Source organism: Perca fluviatilis, chromosome 16 (assembly GCF_010015445.1).
Source record: "Perca fluviatilis chromosome 16, GENO_Pfluv_1.0, whole genome shotgun sequence".
Classification (NCBI taxonomy): domain Eukaryota; kingdom Metazoa; phylum Chordata; class Actinopteri; order Perciformes; family Percidae; genus Perca; species Perca fluviatilis.
In genome coordinates this window covers 29,805,997-29,828,548 of record NC_053127.1, presented here as the reverse complement: position 1 = coordinate 29,828,548, position 22,552 = coordinate 29,805,997, and the positions used below count along the sequence as shown (strand labels likewise).

Here is a 22,552-nt window from a genome sequence, read left to right as displayed (position 1 = left end):
CACTTTTAGTGTGTAACATATGGGAAGCAATCAAATTGTGCAACTATTTATCTTCATTGAAGAGAGTATTTGTTGGTAAGGTAGAGACAGTACAGAGAGAGAGAGAGAGAGCAATTTCATTACCTTTTGGGAAGCTTTTTTTTTTTAATTACCATGTTTATTGTAAGTCTGTGATCATTGTAATGGGTCTTTAATGCAAGTTTGGGTGGTAGTTGTTGTACTACTGCTCTTTGTCCAAGAGATGGCACAAACTCTTTGTAAGCTTGTATGGAGGCTCATTACTGAGTCACATTCCTGAGTCATATTCCAGCACAGTACAGTAGCATTACTGCATTACTTTATTTTTTAAATAAACTGTTTCCATTGATGATTTGCGTTTCTTTTTTCTTCTTTTTTAAATCAACAACAACATGAGTTTATCATGAGTGGTTGTCATAGTTAATATGATGATTTAATGAGTTAAAAACCATTCAGAGGAGAGCTCTTGTATGCCCAAGGAGAGGTGTGGCATGTTGATTGCATAATGCTGGCAGTCTAGCATGCGTTAAGATGCAGAGTGGCCTTATTTGACATTACCATCTGTTAGCTAGATCATCCTGAAATACAACAGCTCAGGAGACACAAAGGATAAACTGAAAAGACAAACTGCAGTCTGGATGAAACACCACTGACACATGCATAATGTTGTAGCCTACAGTAGCCTGCCATTACAGAGGCTATGGATATACAAATTAAATGGCAGTTCCCCGGGGCTATGCAGATCTTGCACAGCTGAAAGAAATGCATGGCCTTTCTGTAAAATACTGACTGATGACCTGAATGGAGTATATGTGATAGCGGCGCAGGCCATGATTATGCAGAGGCATTTCCTTTCAAATTTTATTCACGGCCTAATCAGACTGCTTCCTCACTGAACAGAAAAGGTCATTTTGTTGTTTATGATACAAAATTCAAATTAACAGCCATTTGAAAATAACATTTGGAAAATAAATCAGAGCCTTGTTTCTTATGAGGTGTCATGTGGGCCTAGCAGCAGCGTCAGAATAAATTATCAGAGCATAGATGATAACCTCGGACAAGGTTGCATATGCTGTACTGGTGTGGCTCTGAATTGGAGACCTACTGACATTTAGTCATTTTAGAATTATAAGACTTTTGATGGCCAGTATAAGAGTTTGCCTAATATCAAACATAATTCTCACCTCGTTATACTCCATTTCCATCAATCAGTCAGCTCTGTGGAGTGGGTGGATTCAAGGGTCTGGACTGGACTGTAAAAAGTAGGGTTGGACTGTAGACTTTATGAAATAGGGCTGGACTATAGACTATAAGGTCTGGACCAAGGCAACATCACAGAACCGAAAAGCATTGTGCTGCTATAGGCTTACATCACCACAAATGATGGTTTGTTGTTCCAGTTCTAGCTGTTGCTGTTTGTAATGAAAGAAAAATAATTAAGAAATGCCATCCCAAACTCCAATATAAAAAAAATACTTTACTAACTATTTTAGCATCAGTGTTTGTTTTATTAATATGTCCTTGGATGTGGTTCTACTTTTCTGTAGCTGTTTACCATTGTCTTTTATGTAGCCTATGTGGAACATGTTTAATGGATGGATGAAACCCCAATGCAAATTTCCTACAATGTGGGACAATAAAGGGAATCGTGACAAAGGCACCAGAAGAACAATGTCTGTAAATGTAAATAAATCAGCTAATTCGAAATAACAATGGCACAGTTACTAGTAAATATATATGCCTACTAGTAATTGGCTGTTCCTACATGGAGGTAGGCCTACAGGGTTCCTATCGGGCTTTCGTCTTTCGCGGGAATTTCCCACCTGTGACTTCATGTGAAGGAGAATAAAAACCGAATATGCTGAAGATGGAAGAATCGTTTGAAATACAAGTCTGCCACCTCATACACTTTATACAACAAGGGGAAATGCTTTTCTATCACTACATTGTATTGGTTACTTTGTATAGTAGGCTATACCATAAAAAGAATTATTCCTTTCTGAACGATAGGGAAATATTTTTATCATGGTTTTGATGACGCTAGGAAGACTTAACTTAATTCAACCGTAGGGGTATATTTACGGCTACTGCTCTCAGAGGCGGCTTGTGTAATGAAACCAGTTAATTTCCATGAAGTAATTATAGGTATTTCCTCGACAAATAATTGATACGTGGTTTGTGTTTTACTAGGGGCAGAGTCGTAGGTAATTTATCTGTTGATGATTCTTGTCACCCCTTAAAAATAAACTAGTGGGTCATTCCGCTGAGAGGGGAAAGAGGTTCCTGTATCTTGCCGTGACGCGCTCGCGCTGATGTTTGTGTGTGCTCGCCGTGGCGAAGGAGAACCGAGGGGTCCACACAGTACAGAAAAGGAATAGCTGTCCGCAGACGCAACGTTAACGCTACTCTTCAAGATAACGGTGAGTTTCACAAAAGTGGTGTCCTGAAGGTGGCACCTTTATTTTGTTGGATACCTCGCTGTTCAACGCCGCCAAATAACGGTCACGAATCAGCCAGACTAGAGTAACGTTACTCAGAGGATGCCAGTGGGCTGCTAGCTTAACTTCTTGTTAGCAAGCATTTGTTTAACGGTATGTACATAGACACTCGGGTTACTGCGACTCCCTTGAGCCGAAATATCATTCCACACACTTTAAGTCAATTAAACTGCTGACAAGGAGAAAAAAATGCGTTATGGTGAAGGTTAACTGTATATGAATCCAACGAAATGAAAAGTTAAAGTGAAATCCGAGCCCTGTTATCGTTGTCATCTGGCTATTCTTCACTGTTGAGTGTGTACTAATATAACGCTAGTATTAATATAACTTATTATAGTGTTTTAACTTGCATTTCTTGGATTTGGAGCACTGGAAGCTCGTAGATAGGGATAATATAACCCCCAGCACAGTTAAGGAACTCGGTCAGATGTTGTTGTTTCGCTGTGCTGCCTCTGACTTAAAGGGCTTCATGTTCTTAAAAACCGCAGGCAACCAGAGCTCTCAATATGACTCAGAACTGTTATAACCCGCGCTCATGACCTGTAGCATCCTTGACATTATTATTGTGGCATGTCACAAGGCAGGGTGAGAGGGTGTTTGGTTTTTGAAAACTAGTTGCACAAAAAAAATGTCTTTGTTTAAATGAATTTGTCCGGTTTTCTTTTCATTTTCATTTTGTGGCAAAGCTTTGTCCTTATAGTTGTCACGGCCACTGGTGGAATTCATTTCCCCAAGGGAAGTCAGCAACCTTGAAAACCTTTTTTATTAGCATTGATAAAGTAGGACAAGTTGAATTTTCAAGAGGAACATTCAATTTAATGTTACTATAGTCCCTAGTTTCTCAAATCCAATTAATAAAAGCATTCTAAATAAAAGGGTTGTAGGGTTGTAAATACTGATTAGTGGTTAACAAATGAGTGATAACAGTGATACAGATACCACTACATTGTATCTTGCGGTATGATATTGCCACACTGACACTAATATTACTAAATGTTTGGTGGGGAAACCTACACCATAGCAGATGTTTATCTTTCCATTTAGTCTTTAGTTGCTTCTGCTTTCTGACAATACAAGCTTTTTGTCAGTTTATGGATGTGATACAGCTGACCAAATGTGTTTCCCACAGGTAGTTTTTGTTAGTCTTGGGCTTTGGGTAGTTCCCATACTGTAAAACCAGAATAGAGTTGCACACAGCAGTCATTTGTCTTTTCTCAACTCTCAATCTTTTGAAAGAAATCCTATTTTCCGTACATGTCACCTTTCATAAAACAAAGTCATCATACTTGAACGGTCTTGAAATGTATGCTCTTTTCCCATAGAGAAAACGTTGTTTTAAGATATGACTGCTAATGTTTGGATAGTTGTTTCTGTGCGTGGATGTCATCAGATTGGGTTTGACACCATGGGATCAAATAGCATGTTGGCACAGTGATTAGTGTGATTAGTCATTAGACCGATCGTCCTGTTCAATCTGCTGTGTCAGCAGTTAGCTGTACCATTTCATCAGCTTGTCTGGTAATTTATCGATACATCGCTGACTAAAAACATGTTAGAAAGGACACTGCCTCTTTTACTGTATTCTGTACCAGAAATAGTGTGTACCAAAATATATTCCCCCCCTCTGATACTACAAAAAAAGCTTGGTGGTTTGCAGGTATTTAACCATGTGCCGTCTTTGGGGTGGCAGGAGCTCAGCTTGTAGGGCATTGGGTTGGGATCCAGAGGGTCGCTAGCCTCGTGAGACTGTCCTGATCTCGCGAGCTCCAGTTTTCCACTCGCAGATCAGTCTGGCATCTTGAGATGTTGTTTGGAGCCGTTCGCCAAACAACCGACCAATCAGCGTTGGTTTTGAGGCGGGTTTAGATTGATGTGTTGCAACGAGAAGCAACTGTTAGTCACAACAACATGGCAGCTTCCACGGATGAGATGAGCGTAGCTATCGTGCAAGTTTTATCCGAATTAGAAAGTATTCCTTCATTGAAAGAAGAGCAAAAAACGGCACTGGAGGCTTTTCTTGGAGGAAAAGATGTCCCGACTGGTTTCGGCAAGAGTTTGATCCGATTGGTTGATTTGGCCCGTCTATCACCAACATAGGTGGTGATAGACAGATGGTTTATCCAATCAGCTAACCAGTATTTTCGCCACTTCCCAAAAGTTCTCCAACGGAAAGTTCCCAGATTGATATGCCGAGCAAATACGAAGCGATCCATCTGGCGGAGTCAGGTTAGAGGGTCGCTGCTTCAAGTCCCCAAACGGACCAAAGTGTGGTGGTGGACTGGTAGCTGGAGAGGTGCCAGTTCACCTCCTGGGCACTGCCGCAGTGCTCTTGAGCAAGGCACCGAACCCGCCTGTCCATCAACAGCCATTAGTGCATGTATAGGTACTGAGCATGTGTGTGTATTTCAGGCCTGTGTGTAATGTGTATTCTAACAACAGAGTGAAAACATTGTAATTTCCCTTGCAGGATTAATAAAGTATTAATTATTATTATTATAATATACACTTGCTGTTGTTTTCCCCCAGAAGCACAATGGATGAAGAGGAGCAGTTTGTGAACATTGATCTGAATGATGACAATATCTGCAGTGTCTGCAAGCTAGAGACGGAAACAGGGACCATGTCTTTCTGCCATGTCTGCTTTGAACTCAGCATTGAAGGTAAGACACAGGATAAGGGGTGACTATTGCTTGTTATTCTTTTATTTTTAACCACAGCACAACCTTTCCATACAGCATTTTTTTAACTCCTGAACACCCACACTCAAAGATGTCTGTCTGATGGGATTAGGATTTAATATTCATCTCAATCTCCAGCAGTTTCACATAAAGCGGTTTTCCCTTATGAAAAAAAGTCCCTGGTACCTGCCGACAGGTACTTTTTTTAGGATTACCTCCGTCGAGGTTCCAAGCGAGCTGAGGCCAAAAGGTAACGTGAAAACCTGCAGACTACTGATTGGTCAGAGAGAATCATCTCTAATTACTGCGTCATCATTACCAGCGACAGATGGGGGTGTCCTGAACAAACCCGCCATTTTTAAATAGTTTAGCCAGCGGTGTTTTTTTATTTTTTTTGCTGCCTCCAGCTTCTTTTGAAACAAAATGTGTCTTCTGGCTGTGGCAAACAGCAACATGCCAAGCCACGCTCGCCTCACGCATGAGGCGGTACTAAATCTGCAATGGAAAAAGGAGGACGGGGCACCGCGGTGGAGCTGGTACTAGCACTGGGTAAGCTCCAATAGAGACAGTTTTATGTGGATATATCAGCACTGGGCTTAGCTGTCAAGAGTCTCTGGCATTTGAATCACACAGATTCTTTTTGATCATCAGTTCACATGATAGCGAACATGCACTTGCCACAAGAGGTGTAATACAGCCCCAGAACCTTTCCAATTTGTTATTGTCTCATATGATTGCCCTCCACAAACACTTATTTTATCTTCTCCAGCAACAACATATAGGATATTTGTAGGGGTAATGGGCCTGTAGGACCAAAGCCCTCTTTAAAGCAGGCCATTGTGGTTCTCCCGTTTGATGTGCCACTCTAACTCAAGAGCATGCGTTTGAAGTTTTTTCATCCCTTAATTAATGAGTGAAGAAGAATGAGAAATCAGAAGGGATTAGATATGCCTCTCATTTGGCACTCGTCTCATAGATCTACAAAGGCTCTTTTCTGCAAGACGTGTGTGTGTGTTTGTCTGCACAGTATGATTGTGTATGACTGGTAAAACGCCGCAATATAGCTGTCTAAGCGCTCCCAGAATGAGTATATCATTCTGTTGACAGCCTATGCATATGCATGAACGATTTATATGTTTATTTTGTTATGGTATAAGGAAACTGAGTATGGGGGTATTGATTAATCACTCCGCTCTTTGTGTGCTGTAAAAGAGTCTTCAGCCACAGTCTCATACAAGCATTGTTAGAACAGTACTGAACTTAAAGTTGTGTCAGTAAGTGTTTGAAGGTTCATTAATCCCCATTCAGCAGAACAAATAGGGCTGCTCAATTATGGAAAAAAATATTGAAATCACGATAATTTATCACGATTACTCGTTGACTTCTGGAAAGATGTTGCAGTTATTGAACTTAAAAAACAGTGGAAAAAGTTACATAAATCAACAGTAAAAAAAACACAACTGTAAAATTTGCCTTGATATTTTTCCTATTTAAACTTTATTTTTTCATTCAGAACAAACGAGAAAATAAGTGTTTACTTGCAAAACGTAATGAGCTAAATAATTGTTTTTCTCGATTATTCTGTTTTTGTGATCATTGGGAGCCAAAATCATAATCACGATTAAATTTCGATTAGTTGCACAGCCCTACGAACAAATAATGTAAATAGGATGCAGCCTGGGTTTGCTAGCATTTACAGTACATACAGTAATGTCAAAAGCCTAATTATAACTGATATTATAAGACTTTCTAAAACAGCCTTAGTAGAGGAGTGATCAGTGTAATATGTAGCATGTTTCATTTGTTTACACATTTATCCCTGCTGTTGCATGTTTTAAAACTATATACAGTTTTCAGGGTCACCTTTTATTGTTTCCTTTGTAGCTCACTACCATCCTATTGGGACATATGAGTTACTGAATGTCCTAAAAGGGATAACCAAAACTTTTACGGATATAGTTATTAATCTGGCACATTCCACCAGGCGGCAGTTGCTTGTCTGGTGTCCTTGTTTGCTCCATTTACTGTTTCAGCCAGGATGCTGTGTGCAGGTAGAAAAAAGTCAGCTGGTGGGGTATTTATGTAAGTGTGTCCCGGTACCCTAAGCTTTTCATTTTTTAGACAAAACTGAGGCACCCTAGGTACCAGTTGTGTCATGCAAGACTTCTCAAACTGCATCAATACCATTGTGTTCTTCTGGGGGTACAGGTTTTGATATGGCCTGTGTGTGGCAATGAAGTGTTATGTAACTATTAGGGTCTAGGGGAGAAGAGGGGGGTTTGCAGACAAGCATGTGTTTCTGATGCAGCTCAGCATTTAATTGGTGGGAGGGGAGCTTACCATCTGAATGTTGCTACTTAAGGCATGGCTCAGTGGAAACTAAGGCCAAGCCGTGTGCCCGCTGACTGCTCTTGTAGACTTAATAGCCATAGTACTCATTCATCCTGTGCATCCTTCGTTAAAGGAGAAGAGAACAAAAGTCTACACAACAGTGTACAAAACCTATGAAGGGGAGAAGATGGTCTTTATCTCCCACACTTCCTAGTGCCTACCTGTTCTAAACCACATCATGCTATCTCAAGGGTGAATTGCTTCTCCTGAATATTCATTGCCTTCTTGCTATGTGCTTGTTTTGAATATTTAATAGAAGCAGATTTGCTTCTTGTTTTTTCTAAAGAATATACCAAGAGTATATTGCGATGTACAAATCGTGGTTGTGTCCTCCATAAAGGCCCTCACATGAACTTGGTGTGAACCATTATAAAGTCCATTTATTGCAATAGTTAGTTTGCAAATGTCATCTCCCTAAAGAACATCTACAATGCTTTTTTTCTTTATTAATTGGTGTACAAAAGGCAGTGTCTTGTAGATACTTTAGATAATACTTACTTATATTACTCATACTTGTTGACTAATTGGTAAAAAAACATTTGTTCCGGGTGTAAATGTATAAATATAGTACAGTACTGCTTTTCTGCCAAGTGGTGCTGAAGATGAGCCAACGTGATTGTCAAAAAAGGTCTGTTTAATGTAATTAGTATTGTTTGTAAAGAGAAACAAATGGTTCATGCGGGACATGCAATGAACTGGATTTCTCGAATTCTCGAACTGGATTTGTTTTCACCCATTATTATAAGGAAAACCAACCCAAGCATATTTGATGCATTGTTTTTTATTAAAATCACACAGATTCTGAATGTCCTTGTGAAAGGGGTACTCTAATGATTTAGTATTGCACTTCCATAAATCAGGGGGATTTACAAGATACAGATTAACAAAGGAATGGTGATAGTCAGAGCAGCAGAAGCCGAAATATCTTGTTTTTTAATTCCTAGGATGGAATGACATCATCAGGGTTATTTTTTCCAAACCTTCTCCTTCCAGAGTCACAAAACAACTGGTTTCACAGGTTGAGTAGTACTCCTCATGATGTGGAAAATCAGTGGAGGGCCCTGTTTTTTGTTTTTTTAAAATAATTCTGAACACATTGTTGTTGGTGCTGTGACGCTCACCAACCACTGGCCACTGCAACGGTGTAGCTTTGTCACAGGAGAGAGCAGGCCCAGTATGAGTTTATTGCTTAATCTTAAGTATTCATTTCCACCCACATCCTCTCTCCGCTCTGCTTGGAGGCTTGCACGACATGGAGGTGTTAAGACATGTCTGTTTAAACGCTAGCTGCTGACACACAGTTGTCACAGTTAAAGCGTACTTACTCAGTACTGTTCAGCAACTTAAACACAAACAAGATCCACTAATAATCAAATCATTTGTCCTCTTCAGATTTCAATAGATTATATGTAATATGTATGGGCTTGGAGCCAGGTGCTTGTGTTGACAGGGTGCAGAGTTGTTTATCAGCAAGGCTTCAGCCCACAGTACCACCAGGTGCAGATTGCAGAAGTACGTGAAGGCTGTTTTTCTGTGGCAAAAGGGTGAGCACAGTTCGACGCAGGATGAATGTTCAGGAAGCGCAGCCTTTGTTGTAGCTCCAAGTGGTTGTTTCCTAAGGAAGCTGCTTTGGCCTGTGTGTGCTGCTTCAATCAAAAAAATACTGAATAGAAATTGTTTCTATTTATATATTGCTCAACCTCTGCCTAACAGGGCATTTCTTTTTGCTTACTGCACCATCTGAGCTGTGGACTACACATGGTTACACAGCCTTGAGCGTCAACACGGTACAGCAGAAAACAAGAGAGCTACTGCAGAGGCCACACCAAGAGCCAGTTCAGCCAGTCTCCAATCATTGGTATTCTTCTTCACATGAGTAGGTACTTGTGCAAAACTCATAATAAAGAAATAGTGGGGCCCCTAAAATTAAGTCAGCCTATTATCTATTTTTATTATTGGTTAAATACTTGATTCTTATTGGTCAATCGCAGCATTCTGCATCCGTTATTTCTCATACCACTGATCAGCAGATCAGAAAGAGGGGGGAGGAAACGGGGATCGCTAACAGCGCTGATGGCATCAGTGCAAACAGAGCATTAGTTAGCTCCATGTTTAGCTCACTCACCTGGGCCACCTGGCTTCCAGTTGGTTCCTGGCGGCCGGTGTGGTTATTGACAATTGTCAATAAAGATTAATTTGAAAGCTGCGAGGCATGTAAAAGTTTGTTTGCTCGAAGAAGTATGTTTCATAGCAGAGGTCTGTTACCATTAAAGTTCACAATGCTAACAAGCTCTCTCTCTTCTAAGTTTTTAAACCATCAAAAATGGCCAAATTAATGACAGTATCACATATTCATAAGACTTAACTGTTTGAATCTGACTGCTCAGTGCAGCATATTTCAAACCAGGCAGGGCTTTTTGAACCGGCCTTATTGGATGTGACAAGCTGTGCAATGTAAACACCTGAGGGATTTGACACTAGTATTGTAACCTCCAGCCTCTCACACAGTCTTTTGGTCTTCTCTGGCTCCTTGTCAGACAAGATGTCTGCTGAGCTGCCAGGTTCAAGCCCAGCACCTTTAATCCTTTATCTGCTTACATAATACAGGCAGATTTTTTGCTGAGACCCGTTAGCATTACCAGCTGAGTTTGGAGTGAGAAAAATTCCAACAGGCAGAGGCTGAATGATGCAGCTGGTGCTGATTCTGGTTGCTGCTCTACAGGGGCTATTGTAGCTCATTCATTGTTGGTGAACTCTTCACCCTGGGATGTAGAGAGGCCTAATTATGTTGCTCCCTGTGGTAGCTATATGTTTGACCACAGTTGGGGTCCAGAGATTTGCTGAACCTACTGCATGGTCCCGGTTATGTACATAGTGCTTTAATTATAATGGACTGCTTTCCATGTGAATCTATCATTGGTTTGAATAATTAGCCCCATTTTTAAATTTAATTAATTTTGTATTCCCTTCATTAGCCTCACAAGGCTGTTAATTGTCTCATGGGGTTGATATTTTTTTATTGTTTATATGTGTTGTCTAAAATAATTAGCTCATTCACCAGTTTGTGAAGCTCTAAACTAAGGCCGGATTCACATAGCTTCAGGCGCTTCGGCGAAAATTCCTGTCCTGCCATTCTAGTAAATGTAGGCGTAGTGAGGGGGGTTATGGGGTTAGTGCATTGAGGCCGCGCCGATGGGGGCTGCAGGATGTGCCGAAAAAAATAAAGTTAAGATAGAATCTACTTTTGGTGAAATGCAACCCAACGTCATGCTGCGGTGGCCAATCATGTAAGTGGCGATCAGACTTGTTGGTCCGTTTTGAAGCGGCGTGCGAGTCCCGTACAGTAAACCGTAATTATCCCTGCCTCTATCCCTGCCAGAAGAAAGTCTTAAAAAACACTATGAGGGTAAAAAACAAAACACAAGCGCTTAACTCCCCAGGAGTTTGTGCAACAGCACAAAGCACAGTCCCTCTGTCTCTTTTCTTTCTCTCTTTTTTCCATGAAATGAAGCTGGCTTCAAGTGCGGACAGAAAACAATAATTGTGAAATAAAGTTTACCTTTGTTCAATAACACAACAGGACGTCACACCAATGGGCCATTTAAGTGACACTCCCACACCGCTTCACAACCCTGCGGCGAATCGCCGGAGCCCCTTAGGCTATATCAATGCAGCCTTCCTCATTCACATTATCTAAACCACTGAATGTGATAGCAGAGCAACTACTTCTATAAAGACAATTATTTTCTGCCATCTTGGAGTGATGTACATTGAGGATGTGAATGTCAGACAGCAGCCATTTGCCAATGTCTATATTAATAGAGCCTTTGCCTAATTGTAACAACCTGGACCTCGTATACAAGGTTTCCTACATTGTTTGCTATCATGACTAACAATTTTACAATGTTTACAATGCCTTGATAACTAAAATTTATGATTTGACCATCGGCATTACTGGTGTTAGTTAGAGAAACTTGATCTCAGGAGTTTATAGTCTGTGTTGCCTGTGCCTCTTCCTCCACCCAAAGCAGCTCAAGCAGGTGGAATAGCTATTGTTGTGTTTCAGTTTGGTAAGTATGGTTTCTTGCAACTGTGTAATGGCATTGGCAGCTAGTCTGTATGTGCTGTTGCGGAAGGTCTGTGGTGGTTGACAGGTGGTTTGAATTCGGTGTTGGTCGTGTGAGCTCTATGTTGGTGTCAGAGTTGGCCCGTGCAGCTGCTGACAACACATACTTCTAAGCTGTGCCATGCAGCTGTGTTTGACACCTTACCACGATGACCTCTCTCCCACGTGTCCCAATGCCAGATCTCAACCGTTCATCTCCTCGTAAGTGTGTCAAGGCTGGAGTGTCCTTGCTCAGCACATTCACGTACTGTTCAGAGCAAAACCAGAAGTCTGTAGAAGGTTGCTCCAGGGAGGACAACCTGCGTCACTCTGTTCATTGCACTTTAATGTAAAACAGAACAGCGTCTGTATTATGCTCTGTAAACATGCATAAAGGCTACGAACACAATTGTATGCATTGAAGCTTTAGGCAGAGATCTCTTTCCATGACGGCAACCACAAGACCAAGTCTGTAGAGTAGAAGTCTCAGTTAAATATGGGCAACTCTGCAACCACTAAATAGAAAGCAGGACTAGATCAAACAGGGAGATGTTATCTCTCTACAGCCTGAGGATTATTATGCTGTTGTGTTGGAAGAGTTTCTTTGGTTACTTTACAATTATTAGTATTATCCAAACATGCATCTTTCTACCTCTGAGTTTTAGTGCTGCTTCACCAGTTTCTAAACTTTTCCATACCAAAATGCTTACATTTCCCTTCAAATGACCAAAAGCTTTTGATATTTTTTTGTCTTCAGTTCACCTGGAATATAACCCTTCACTTAATATGCAGATAAAACATAGTCAAAGATGCTCCCTGTTAAATCCCTGACTTAAGACATAAGCATACTTATAATATTGTTTTCTTTTCATATCAGGAGTATTATTTCTTGTTTTAAATAACCTGGACCAATTGATTTCAGATTTGATCAAGGCTCTTATGATTTAAGTGGTGTATAATTATTTACATATGCTCTCTGAAACAACTGATTAACAACTGAAAACAATGAATAACACCAGGGTGTTTATATTTTACGTCAAACCTAAGCCTGTGCTTTGTCTCTTGTTTCACTAAATGACAGACTTGACTCATTGGTCACCGGTGTTGTTGTGCTTAATGTCTCTAGCTGTCACAGCTGAACAATGTGGATTCACCTCGAGTTGTGTGTGTGTGTGTGTGTGTGTGTGTGTGTGTGTGTGTGTGTGTGTGTGTGTGTGTGTGCTTGTGTGTGTGTGTGCTTGTGTGTGTGTGTGCTTGTGTGTGTGTGCTTGTGTGTGCTGCCTAGTGTTAAGCTGCTTAGCTGGAGTGAGGTCTTTGGCTGGTAGTGCACTGGCCTGGTTGTGGGCCAATGATTTTTCTGCTAGGCAAGTGGTAGTCAGTGTATTGTTATGGTAGTCTAAGGACTGAGACAGATCATATTAGTATAACATGGCTGTTTCTGTTTGATAGCCAGAAAGCTCCTGCAGCTATTAGTAAAGCATCTGGAGGTTTATTGGTAAGATATACTGAATGACCCACGTTAGGTATTTTGCTTTGATCCTACAGGCATACAGCAAGATTTCAAAAGACATGTAGGGAAATGACATGGGACAGAAATATAACAAGACATTTGTCTTTACAACAAATTGGTACTTAAAGGATGTTTTACGTGCGTGCGTGTGTGTGTGACTTTAATAAAGGCCCTGCAGACCACACTAAACATGAGGGCTCTGTGTAGTAATTTCCTTGTGCTAATGTTCCTGTGCTCATATGTCTGCTGGTGAAGCGCTGATAGATGTATGCCAGGTAAACTTACCCAAGTGAGCTCTTAAATCTATGGCCAACAGTGACTAATCTCCTCACCCCAGGCTCCAACACAGACGTCTGTGTGCTGAGAAATGCAGGCTGTGAGAAGAAGGCCATTACTATCTCTTGCACACACAGTTTTCACTTTTGTTCTCTTTCACCTTCAGCCTCCCTTTTTGTTTATCAAGATCTGTCCCATTTTACTCAGAGGTTAGTTCCTCTGTGCATGCTAAAATAGTTCCAATGTGACCTGTTTCTGACCGGATCCAGTAAGCGCTTGTTCTTCCTATAGAGGTACTTCCAAGGAATGTAGTCTTAATTATATAGAACATCAGCCCACGTACTGAAGGTCTTATCCTGCTTCCTTTTAGACCAGAAAGGTCTGGAACACAGGCTCATATATGAATACTAAGGTCTTTTGTATGTTTTCACACAAACAATTATTTTCTTATAACAATAAGAACATAATTTGCATCTTTCTTGTTGTTTGACAAGTACAGGTATAAATAAAATAATCTAAATAAAAAACTGATCATTTGATTTGAATGAAATGCTGCTTCATGTGGACAGAGACACTCAGTGCACCTTCCTCCTTTCTGTTGCCTTGTAAAAATTTTAAAAATATGCTTTAACTGTTTGCATTGAGACTGTGTTAATCTGTTATCCCTGCTATGTCAACGCTCTCCTGGCTAATCCACTGCACACTAAGCAGCTTTCACAGAGAGATTGCGATAGGTCAATCTGCTAGTTTAGCTTGCTTTCATACTGGTTTACTTTTTTGCTGTGGCAATAGGTCAGTACTGTTGTTGCTCACTTGTTGAGATCACTGCTTAATTTCTTGTCAACTATTTTATAATCAATCTTTTTATGGATAAGGGACCCTGCATCTTGGAGTTCACTGTAACACTCATAACATTGCCAAACGGTTTGTGTGGCTGTAGCCTTCAGTTGTACTGTACCTATTGGCTCATTGCTTTCTTTCTGTATGAATGCAGGTGTCTCCTCTGCTACCTTGTTGCACTCAAAGTCCTTGCGCGGACACAGAGACTGCTTTGAGAAATGCCACCTCATCGCCAACCAGAAGCTGTCACGTTCCAAGGTCTCCCAAAGTGCCTACGAGGGCATGAAGCTGGCCTTCAGCCAGAAATTGAACCGCATCATCCAGTATGCCCAGAACAAAGACTCTGTCTCCTCCAACGGCCCCAGCAGAAGAGGGGCCAAGCTTCTTTGTTACAGCCAGCAGAGTGACCGCAAGCTGCTGCCCCAGTCGGATGCCCAGGTGCCCCGCTACACGCCCTGCTGGGACAGGGGCAAGGCAACAGGGCTGCCTGATTACACCATGGGGATGTTGGAGTGCCACACCGTGGAGGATCTGGGGCTGCTGCAGGAGTCACAATCCGATAGCTGGAAAGGTCTACACAGCCGGAACCAATTGTCAGGAGGAGGACAGAGACAGCACAAGCACCTGGGCCACAGCAGAGAGGAATGTGAGTACATTTAAGTAGTAACGTTAGTTTTATCTGTGTGTAATTGAAGCAGCAGTGGAAGTTTTTTTTTTTTTTCTTCTTTTGAAGGAAGAATAGTGTCGACAATATGTCTACAGAAATGTGTTCTCTGTGCCTTTCTTCTCTCTGACTCTCTTCTCTCTGTCTTAAACGTTCAGTGTGATCTCTGCAATTTCTAAAGCCTCTGAACATGTATTAGTTCAAAGGCAGCAGACAAAACAGTAAGACAGGAACAGAAAATGTGTTCTTTTTTTTATAGGAATGTATTTTTTTGAACCAAAGATTATTGTACAGAAAGTACCATAGTCAAATCAGTGCTCATTTTTGTAGGAAAGTGGAAGTAATATTACAATCATTAATATGTAAAACATTTGGTACAAAATACATAATTTAAACAAACAGAGCTAAAATAAAATAAACACAAGAGACCTTCATTTCCCCATACTCTTCCCATTCTTCAACCTACTAGTTTTACTCATCCAACTCACTAAAGAGATACAAGATATGCACATATGTATTCTACAACTTTGACTGTGACAGGTATGGCACGAAGAGCTGCCAACCTAGTTTGTCCTTTTAATAGAAAATACATTCTTACTTGGTCCGTCTCTTTGCTATGATCACTCCAGAGTTAATTTTCCTATAACCTCGAGATAGAGTATGCCCTTGGCTTTCTCAAGTCTTGTCACTACTAAAGCTTGCTTGTGACTTCAGACTGCAGAAATGTGAGAGAGTCTTCCACTGGTCCCTATTTAAAATGCTGTGCTTTTAAATTAAGCTATTTGATATGTATACAGTTTGCACGCATTTGTTTGCATATCTTATACATCTTGAGCTTAGATATTCCTGTATACAGTATGCCGGTATTGGCTATTAACTTTAAACGTATAATACTACTTCTACTTACATAAACAGCAAAACCTTTTATTTTGGTTTGTAGTTAGAGACCAAGAAAGAAGAAGAAAAACTTTTATTTGAAGGCAGCCAAATTCACTATATAGTTGTATTCATTAACATATTGTTCTGTTTTTGTTGTGAGACAACAGGATGAGTCTGAAATACATGACTCAAAAATACTATGTTGATCACTCTCAGCCGTCATTGCCAAGCTGCTGAGCTACAGATGCAGAAAGAAATAATTTTACAATTACAGCAGCTTTGCACAAAATAAGTCAAAATACAGGTTATTAATGACAGCAGCTGTGCTGTGAGATCGGCTATATTGACCTTTTAAAATGAGTGTGTCTGTGTGATATGTGTCTGAAGACATATCCAGTGACGGAGCTCAGTCAGATGCATGTAGTCCTTAACACTGTCTAATCAAAACTGTTTGTTTTTCTTTTAGTGACTAAAATGAGTGTGGACGAACTCCATCAGCTGAACTCCCAGCTACTGATGCAGATTCAAAGTATGTTTTTTTTTCTGGCATTCTGTGTTAAGTTGTGTATTACAGCAGATTGAAGGGTATACAACCTTTGGCATAAAGTTCAAGCATTTTAATCATCAAAATTTAAAACGGAACAGTTTTTTTTTGTCATCTTCAATCTGCAGTGATTATCTGTAATAAATCCCCATATTAGATTCTTGGAAAAAGCTGTATTAGTAGAAAGTGTTGTGACTTGCAGCACACACAGACTCAATAAAGCAGGGGCTAATATAGACTGGAAGGCTTCTCTACTCAACACATTATCTCCTTCCATGTGACCAGCTGTGTTGAATGGGGCCCTGTGTAGTGTTTGCTCATGCATTCCCTGACTGTCTGTCCACTCCAGTCTTTATCAGTTAGACCTATTGTTTGCTACACACGTCTCCTTCTCAAGCAAGTTTAAATTTGACCTCTGTATGGTCAAGTACCCACTAGACCATGGCGAGGCAAATGAAGCAGTGTCATAGAGAGTTTTGGCACACGTCTTTTTAATTGACCCCCCCATCATCATTAAATTACTTCATATCATCTTCAGTCTTCGGTTGTTAGTGATTAAATGAGCCAGGTTGTCTCTCTGGCCAGTGTCGAGAGGGAAATGACATGAGCTAATGTGAGATGTCCTCTGATGAAGTGAAGTTTAGTGGATGTCTGGCCTACGCAGTCAGCAGTCAGTTCCACATATTTTCATGACTGTACTCAAAACCGATAGGGAGGTTATTGCTCTTATATTATCAGTGTTGGGAACATTACTTTAAAAAAGTAATTAGTTATAGTTACTCACTACTTGTTCCAAAAAGTAACTGAGTTAGTAACTGAATTACTCTATAATAAAATTAAGTCGTTACCAGGGAAAGTAACTATTTGCGTTACTGTTAAAAAATAAAAGTTGCTATATGTCAAAGAATTTAGATTTTTTTTTAGCAGTTTTCACAAGTCCGTTTAAATGAGTAGAACAGACAGGTGTTTGTACATAACTTTCGATATTTATGGCACGTTGACAGACAGCAAGAGGTTTATCCTGCACTTCAAGTATTCTCTTTGTAAGAAAAGTTACAGTTACACCGTATAAAGTGCATTTAACTCTAGCAAATTAAATCAAACTCTCTCAACCTGAGACAACTGGTCAAGTAAACAACCTGTACTTCCAAGGGTTTTGTTCACAACAAAAGTAAACTTTGCTCCGAGTCCTTCTTTGCTAGTGGATGGCGAGCTATCATCTGATGCGTGTGTCGTTGTGAGATGCTTCATTAAATTAGAGTTGCTTACAACGGAAGTCGACAAAGTCTTCGCTTACATTACATGCACGTTCTTGCCTTTGACCACAATCTCTGTTTAGCTTGTGTGTGTGTGTGTGTGTGTGTGTGTGTGTGTGTGTGTGTGTGTGTGTGTGTGTGTGTGTGTGTGTGTGTGTGTGTGTGTGTGTGTGTGTGTGTGTGTGTGTGTGTGTGTGTGTGTGTGTGTGTGTAAAAACACTGGCTCTGATTGGCTACCATGAAACATGACTCAGTGTTAGCCAATCATAATCGCTTACCTCGTTATTAACCCACCTCCTCACTAGCTGCGAGCCAGGGGTGCATTCGGATTACACAGTTTATTCAATCAATGCATAGTAACGCACCGCATTTAACGTCCAGTAACATTAACGGCATTGTAAAGACGGGAAAAGTAATTAGTTAGATTACCCCATTACTGAAAAAATAACGTCGTTACTATTCCAAACACTGTATATTATACAAGATTTGTATGATGTGAATAATTATTTTCTATTAAAAATGTTTCCATGTCCATAAACATGTTTTAAATGAGTTTTCCTCAGCTGCACAACACTGACATCCTTTACACTTTATACTTTTTTGTCATGTTGTCTTTGCTCTCTGCTCCTTCAGTAATCAGTATTACTCTCTCTCTCTCTCTCTCTCTCTCTCTCTCTCTCTCTCTCTCTCTCTCTCTCTCTCTCTCTCTCTCTCTCCCACAGAGGTCTTCGAGGAGCTGACTGGGGCAGTGCAGGAAAAAGACTCGTTGGCGTCGGAGCTGCACGTGCGTCACATTGCCATCGAGCAGCTCTTTAAGAACTGTGCCAAGCTGCCCTGGCTGCACATTAGCAGGGCCGGGGTCAAGGCCAGCAGCAGCAGCGGCGGCCCTGTGGAGTGAGGTGGGGCTTCTGTTGTCTCTGCAGCTGTCCAGGAAGCTAGACAAACACTTCAAAGAGCCTTTATATATATTGAGGGACTTTTACGACACTAGGGTGACGTTGAGTTGTTAGATCTGCTTTTAGAGCAGCATTTAGGCCTGGGTTGACACTGCCTCTGTTCTCATGGTTGCAGTGATGATGCAAGGATTAATGGTGGTTTGCAGTACAAAACCAATTGCTGGTCTGGCATGCAGCCTGAATTCCACCCATCTCATGTAGCCAGGATGCATGTTAATACCAGGTGGAATGGGGCTCAGAGTTTCCTGGCACGGTACACGGTGAGGACATGTTCATATTGGGCATGATCCTTAAAGAACCTCTTTTAATATTGACTTTAATATAGACTGAAAAACAGTTTGTTTGCATACTTTTACAGAAATGGTTGCGGTTTTTATTTTATTTTGTTCAGTTTGCTGTTGAACATTTCCTTTTCAATTGTTTTCATTTTCTGTAGATACATTTTCAAGTTGTTTTTTTCTTTTTACCTTCCCATGTCAGACGTGGATATTAAAATATGGGTTTTACCAAAGCTTAATACTCCTCTATATGTTATCTGATGGTTCTCTGTAGAAAGTGGTGAAGTACAGTATTTTGTAACGTGGCTTGGTGCAGAATACTTGATGCAGATTAGCTGGATGATGTCTGTTGTATTTATAGCACCAGCCACTGCCAGCGGTAGTGTCTGATTACTGCTTTAGACTACTGCTTTAATGTAAAGCATGAACGAGGTTTTAGCTTTTTCTTGCAGCTGCACACTGGCAATATAATGGTATGAAACACACGTTTTTGACTTGCCTTCAAAGTGCCCTAATATGACTTGATAGTTTATGAAAACTGTGGTGATCAGACTGATTCAACAGTAAAAAAGAAAAAAAGGAAGAGAAAAAGAGAGCAAGACAACACCCTTAAGTACCCTATAGCATCTCTGCAACAAAGACCAATCAAAGTGTGAATGTTAACCGGCTATACTAGCTTTGCAGGGTTTCATTTGTGTGGGTGATAACTATTTTGGAAGTGTCCATAAACCAATACTTTGTAACAGCTGGTTGGCAAGCAACAAGTGGAAATATCAGTTAATATACCCGTGGCTTAAAGTGATAGGTATTTCGTTTTTAGTTCAACTTTTGGATTTGTAGTTACTATTATTGCTGGTGAGATTTACTTGATTTTTAGCACAGAGCTGTCTGTTATATAGCTGTGAAGCACAAGTCGTAGGTATGGCTAGACACTGAGTGAGGGCTATCGGAAGAAGAAAGGTTTAACTATTGGAAGAAAAAAAAAGAATCCAGCTGCCAAACCAAAGTCCGTATTTGTTCTGTATCACATGTGAACTCTAAGCATTTGACTATTTTCCATTAGCAGAGGAAGATGCAATACCAAATGGATTTAAAATGTATGTGGCGTTTGTGGTTTACTCTGTTTGGTTCAGTGTGTGTAATAATGAACCATAGATTTTTTTTTTCTTCTCTCTAACTGTGTTGTTGTGGAAATTAATTGTTTTCAAGGACACACAGCGTATGTTATATGATTTGTTTTATTTACAGTTTTCATTTTTCTTTAATGTGCAGTGTTAACTGTTGTTGCCCTCTCTCCTGTACTGATGTGTGAGAGCTAAGTTGATGTCACAGCAATACAAACAGGATAGTTAGGTTGACTGTGCCTCTTGAGGTCCCTGACTACTGAACAAAAGGAGACATAGGGGATGGTATTAACATTCAGTGTGTTAAGCCTGCAGTTTTGGTTATTTTGTTATCCAGGAACCCTATGCAAGAAAGAAAAAAAGCCTTATTAAATAGGAAATATCAAAAAGAATATTGGTTATCTGAGTTTTCTCAGAGGAGTCTGAGTTACTCGAGTATAATAAAGCTGGGGAAAGACAAGTTTATATTCAGATTAATGTTTAGAAAAACTCAGAATTGTCACCCTCTCTTTTGCTCTCTTTGTAAGAGATTCAATGAATTCGACCCCTTTTTAGGGTTTCAAGTTAAAGGTTTTAGCTCCATTTTAAGCTCATGTCTTGATTTCTTTGGATAACTGTATGCTTGTGCTTGAGTGTATTCAGATTACTGGTCCTTAATGCAAGTCACTCAATCTTCAGTTGTATGTATTTTATTTGTGTTTTAATTATGAATGCTGTGTCTTTTTGTGTACTGTGGAAACATGCCTGGGCCTGTGCCTCTGCACAGCAGAAAATCCAGACTGCCTGGATTTGGTTGTCTCATTATCTTTTACTGGAGATGTAAGCATACCTGTTACACTTCCCTTGGACTTGGCTCTTCCTTCATTTGTTTTCTAACGTTGAGCAAGGCTGCATTTGTGTTGTGTGATGATTCTATTTATTGTGTGTGTTCATGGACCTTACACATGCTGTGTGATTTGTGCTTAAGTGACAGTTTGTATCTTTTTGTAAAATATTTCAATAAAATTATTTTTACTACATACTGTGATATGCTGGAGTTTTCCCGATTGTGGCCTCGGCTACGGGGATAAAAACAGTGGTATGATTGATATTCACATTATTATATATATAAATGAATGTGCCAGCCACTAAATGACTACTTCCCCCCACATGGGTGATTGACAAAAAATGTAAAACAAGAACAGCAGCAACTCCGCCGAATCAACTGCAACAACTTATGTTCAGAAATACTGAAGCATTTCAACATATCTGTCAAAAGCTTGAATACTGTAGCCACCCATATTTCAGTTCATTTATGATTGGCTGATTAGCATCAGGTGTGCTGACATCATGGTTTTACTGGCATTGTAAACTGTATAAAGTGAAATGTTGGCCTTGTATACAGTCATGCATTAACGCACACCTTTACTATCTCAATATCTCCTTGTATTTTATACTGTGAACATTTGCACACCCCCAGTCAATATTCTGCACATTCCTGGACAAAACTGTACAGCTCTTCCACTTTAAAAAAAACAGACATATATTTAAGCATTTCCTATATATTTTTTTACATTTTCTACTGTAAATGTTTCTATTTTTTATAATGTCCCTTGTATTTTGCACTGTTTATTGTTGTGCACCAAATCTCCAAGACAAATTCCTTGTATCTGCAAACCTACTTGGCAATAAAACCCTTTTCTGATTATTGTGATGCACATTTAAGAATCAAACTGATACTATGATTGATACTATTGTAAACGGGCAACGCAAAACATGACTGCAGGCACTGAATACGTGCTAAATCCACCATCATTTAACCTGATTATGACCTAGTTGTTGACTTCTTGGATTTATAGATGGACTGCACAGTTATTACAAGACTGTTCACTGTGTATTGTGTGGTAGATGGAGGTTGGGTGCCCTCTTGTGGACTAAATGTGTTAAATACATGAGCCTAGTGGTTGTAATGAGTGCTATTTCCGGGTAACAATGCACCCTGCTATGTGTTCAACTTTTTAAGGATCAAAAGGGATTCAAGTCCCTTTTGATACATTGCGTTGTTCTGACTATTATAATTGCAAGTTGCCAGTTGATATTAGTTGTTATAAAAACTTGAGAATTAGTTGTAAAGGCTTAGCATTGTTATGAAAACTTGATAGTAGTTATAAAAACATGGGAATTAGTTGGAGGGACAAGTTATTTTTGTACCCTCAACTATTATCGTTACATTGGCAGAGAGTTGTGAAAACTCAAAATAATTCATGCAACTAGTTAACTCGTTATTTTGAATTGATACAGCTAAGCACTTTTTACGGTGGGTGAGTGCCACAGGGCGGTAGTCGTCGGTAGTCGACTTTTTAGGTACAAGGAGGATGGGGGCTGCCTTGAAGCAGGTGGGAACACTCTCCCGTTAAAAACGTCACTGATGACATCAGCTAGCTAGTTGGCACACGTTCTACACGGCCAGGGATGTTACCAGGCCCAGCAGCTCTTTACTCATATGCACTCTCATCAGGGGTTTTCACACATCGGCTGTTGATATATTGTGGGGTG

At 40.2% G+C, this 22,552-nt stretch overlaps 1 protein-coding gene across 2 annotated transcripts; it reads left to right on the top strand.

Annotated features, from left to right (window-relative positions):
- Positions 1 to 2,306: 2,306 nt before the first annotated feature.
- On the top strand, positions 2,307 to 21,704 carry c16h21orf91 (chromosome 16 C21orf91 homolog). Of its 2 annotated transcripts, none has more exons than XM_039778069.1 (5): positions 2,307 to 2,438; positions 5,046 to 5,176; positions 14,471 to 14,962; positions 16,326 to 16,388; positions 18,382 to 21,704. In XM_039778069.1, the coding sequence occupies exons 2-5, from the start codon at positions 5,050 to 5,052 to the stop codon at positions 18,555 to 18,557; spliced, it is 858 nt and encodes a 285-aa protein (XP_039634003.1). In that variant the 5' UTR covers positions 2,307 to 2,438; positions 5,046 to 5,049; the 3' UTR covers positions 18,558 to 21,704. The 2 variants fall into 2 exon arrangements, with proteins under 2 accessions (XP_039634003.1, XP_039634002.1); XM_039778068.1 differs by having other exon boundaries at positions 2,308 to 2,438; positions 5,043 to 5,176.
- Positions 21,705 to 22,552: the final 848 nt, after the last annotated feature.

Bases quoted from the DNA above. Each gene is read 5' to 3' on its own strand.
- c16h21orf91 (XM_039778069.1), top strand. From the start codon at position 5,050: ATGGATGAAGAGGAGCAGTTTGTGAACATTGATCTGAATGATGACAAT. The intron at 14,963-16,325 runs GTGAGTACATTT...TTTTTCTTTTAG, and splicing joins GGGCCACAGCAGAGAGGAAT to TGACTAAAATGAGTGTGGAC. The intron at 16,389-18,381 runs GTATGTTTTTTT...TCTCTCCCACAG, and splicing joins GCTACTGATGCAGATTCAAA to AGGTCTTCGAGGAGCTGACT.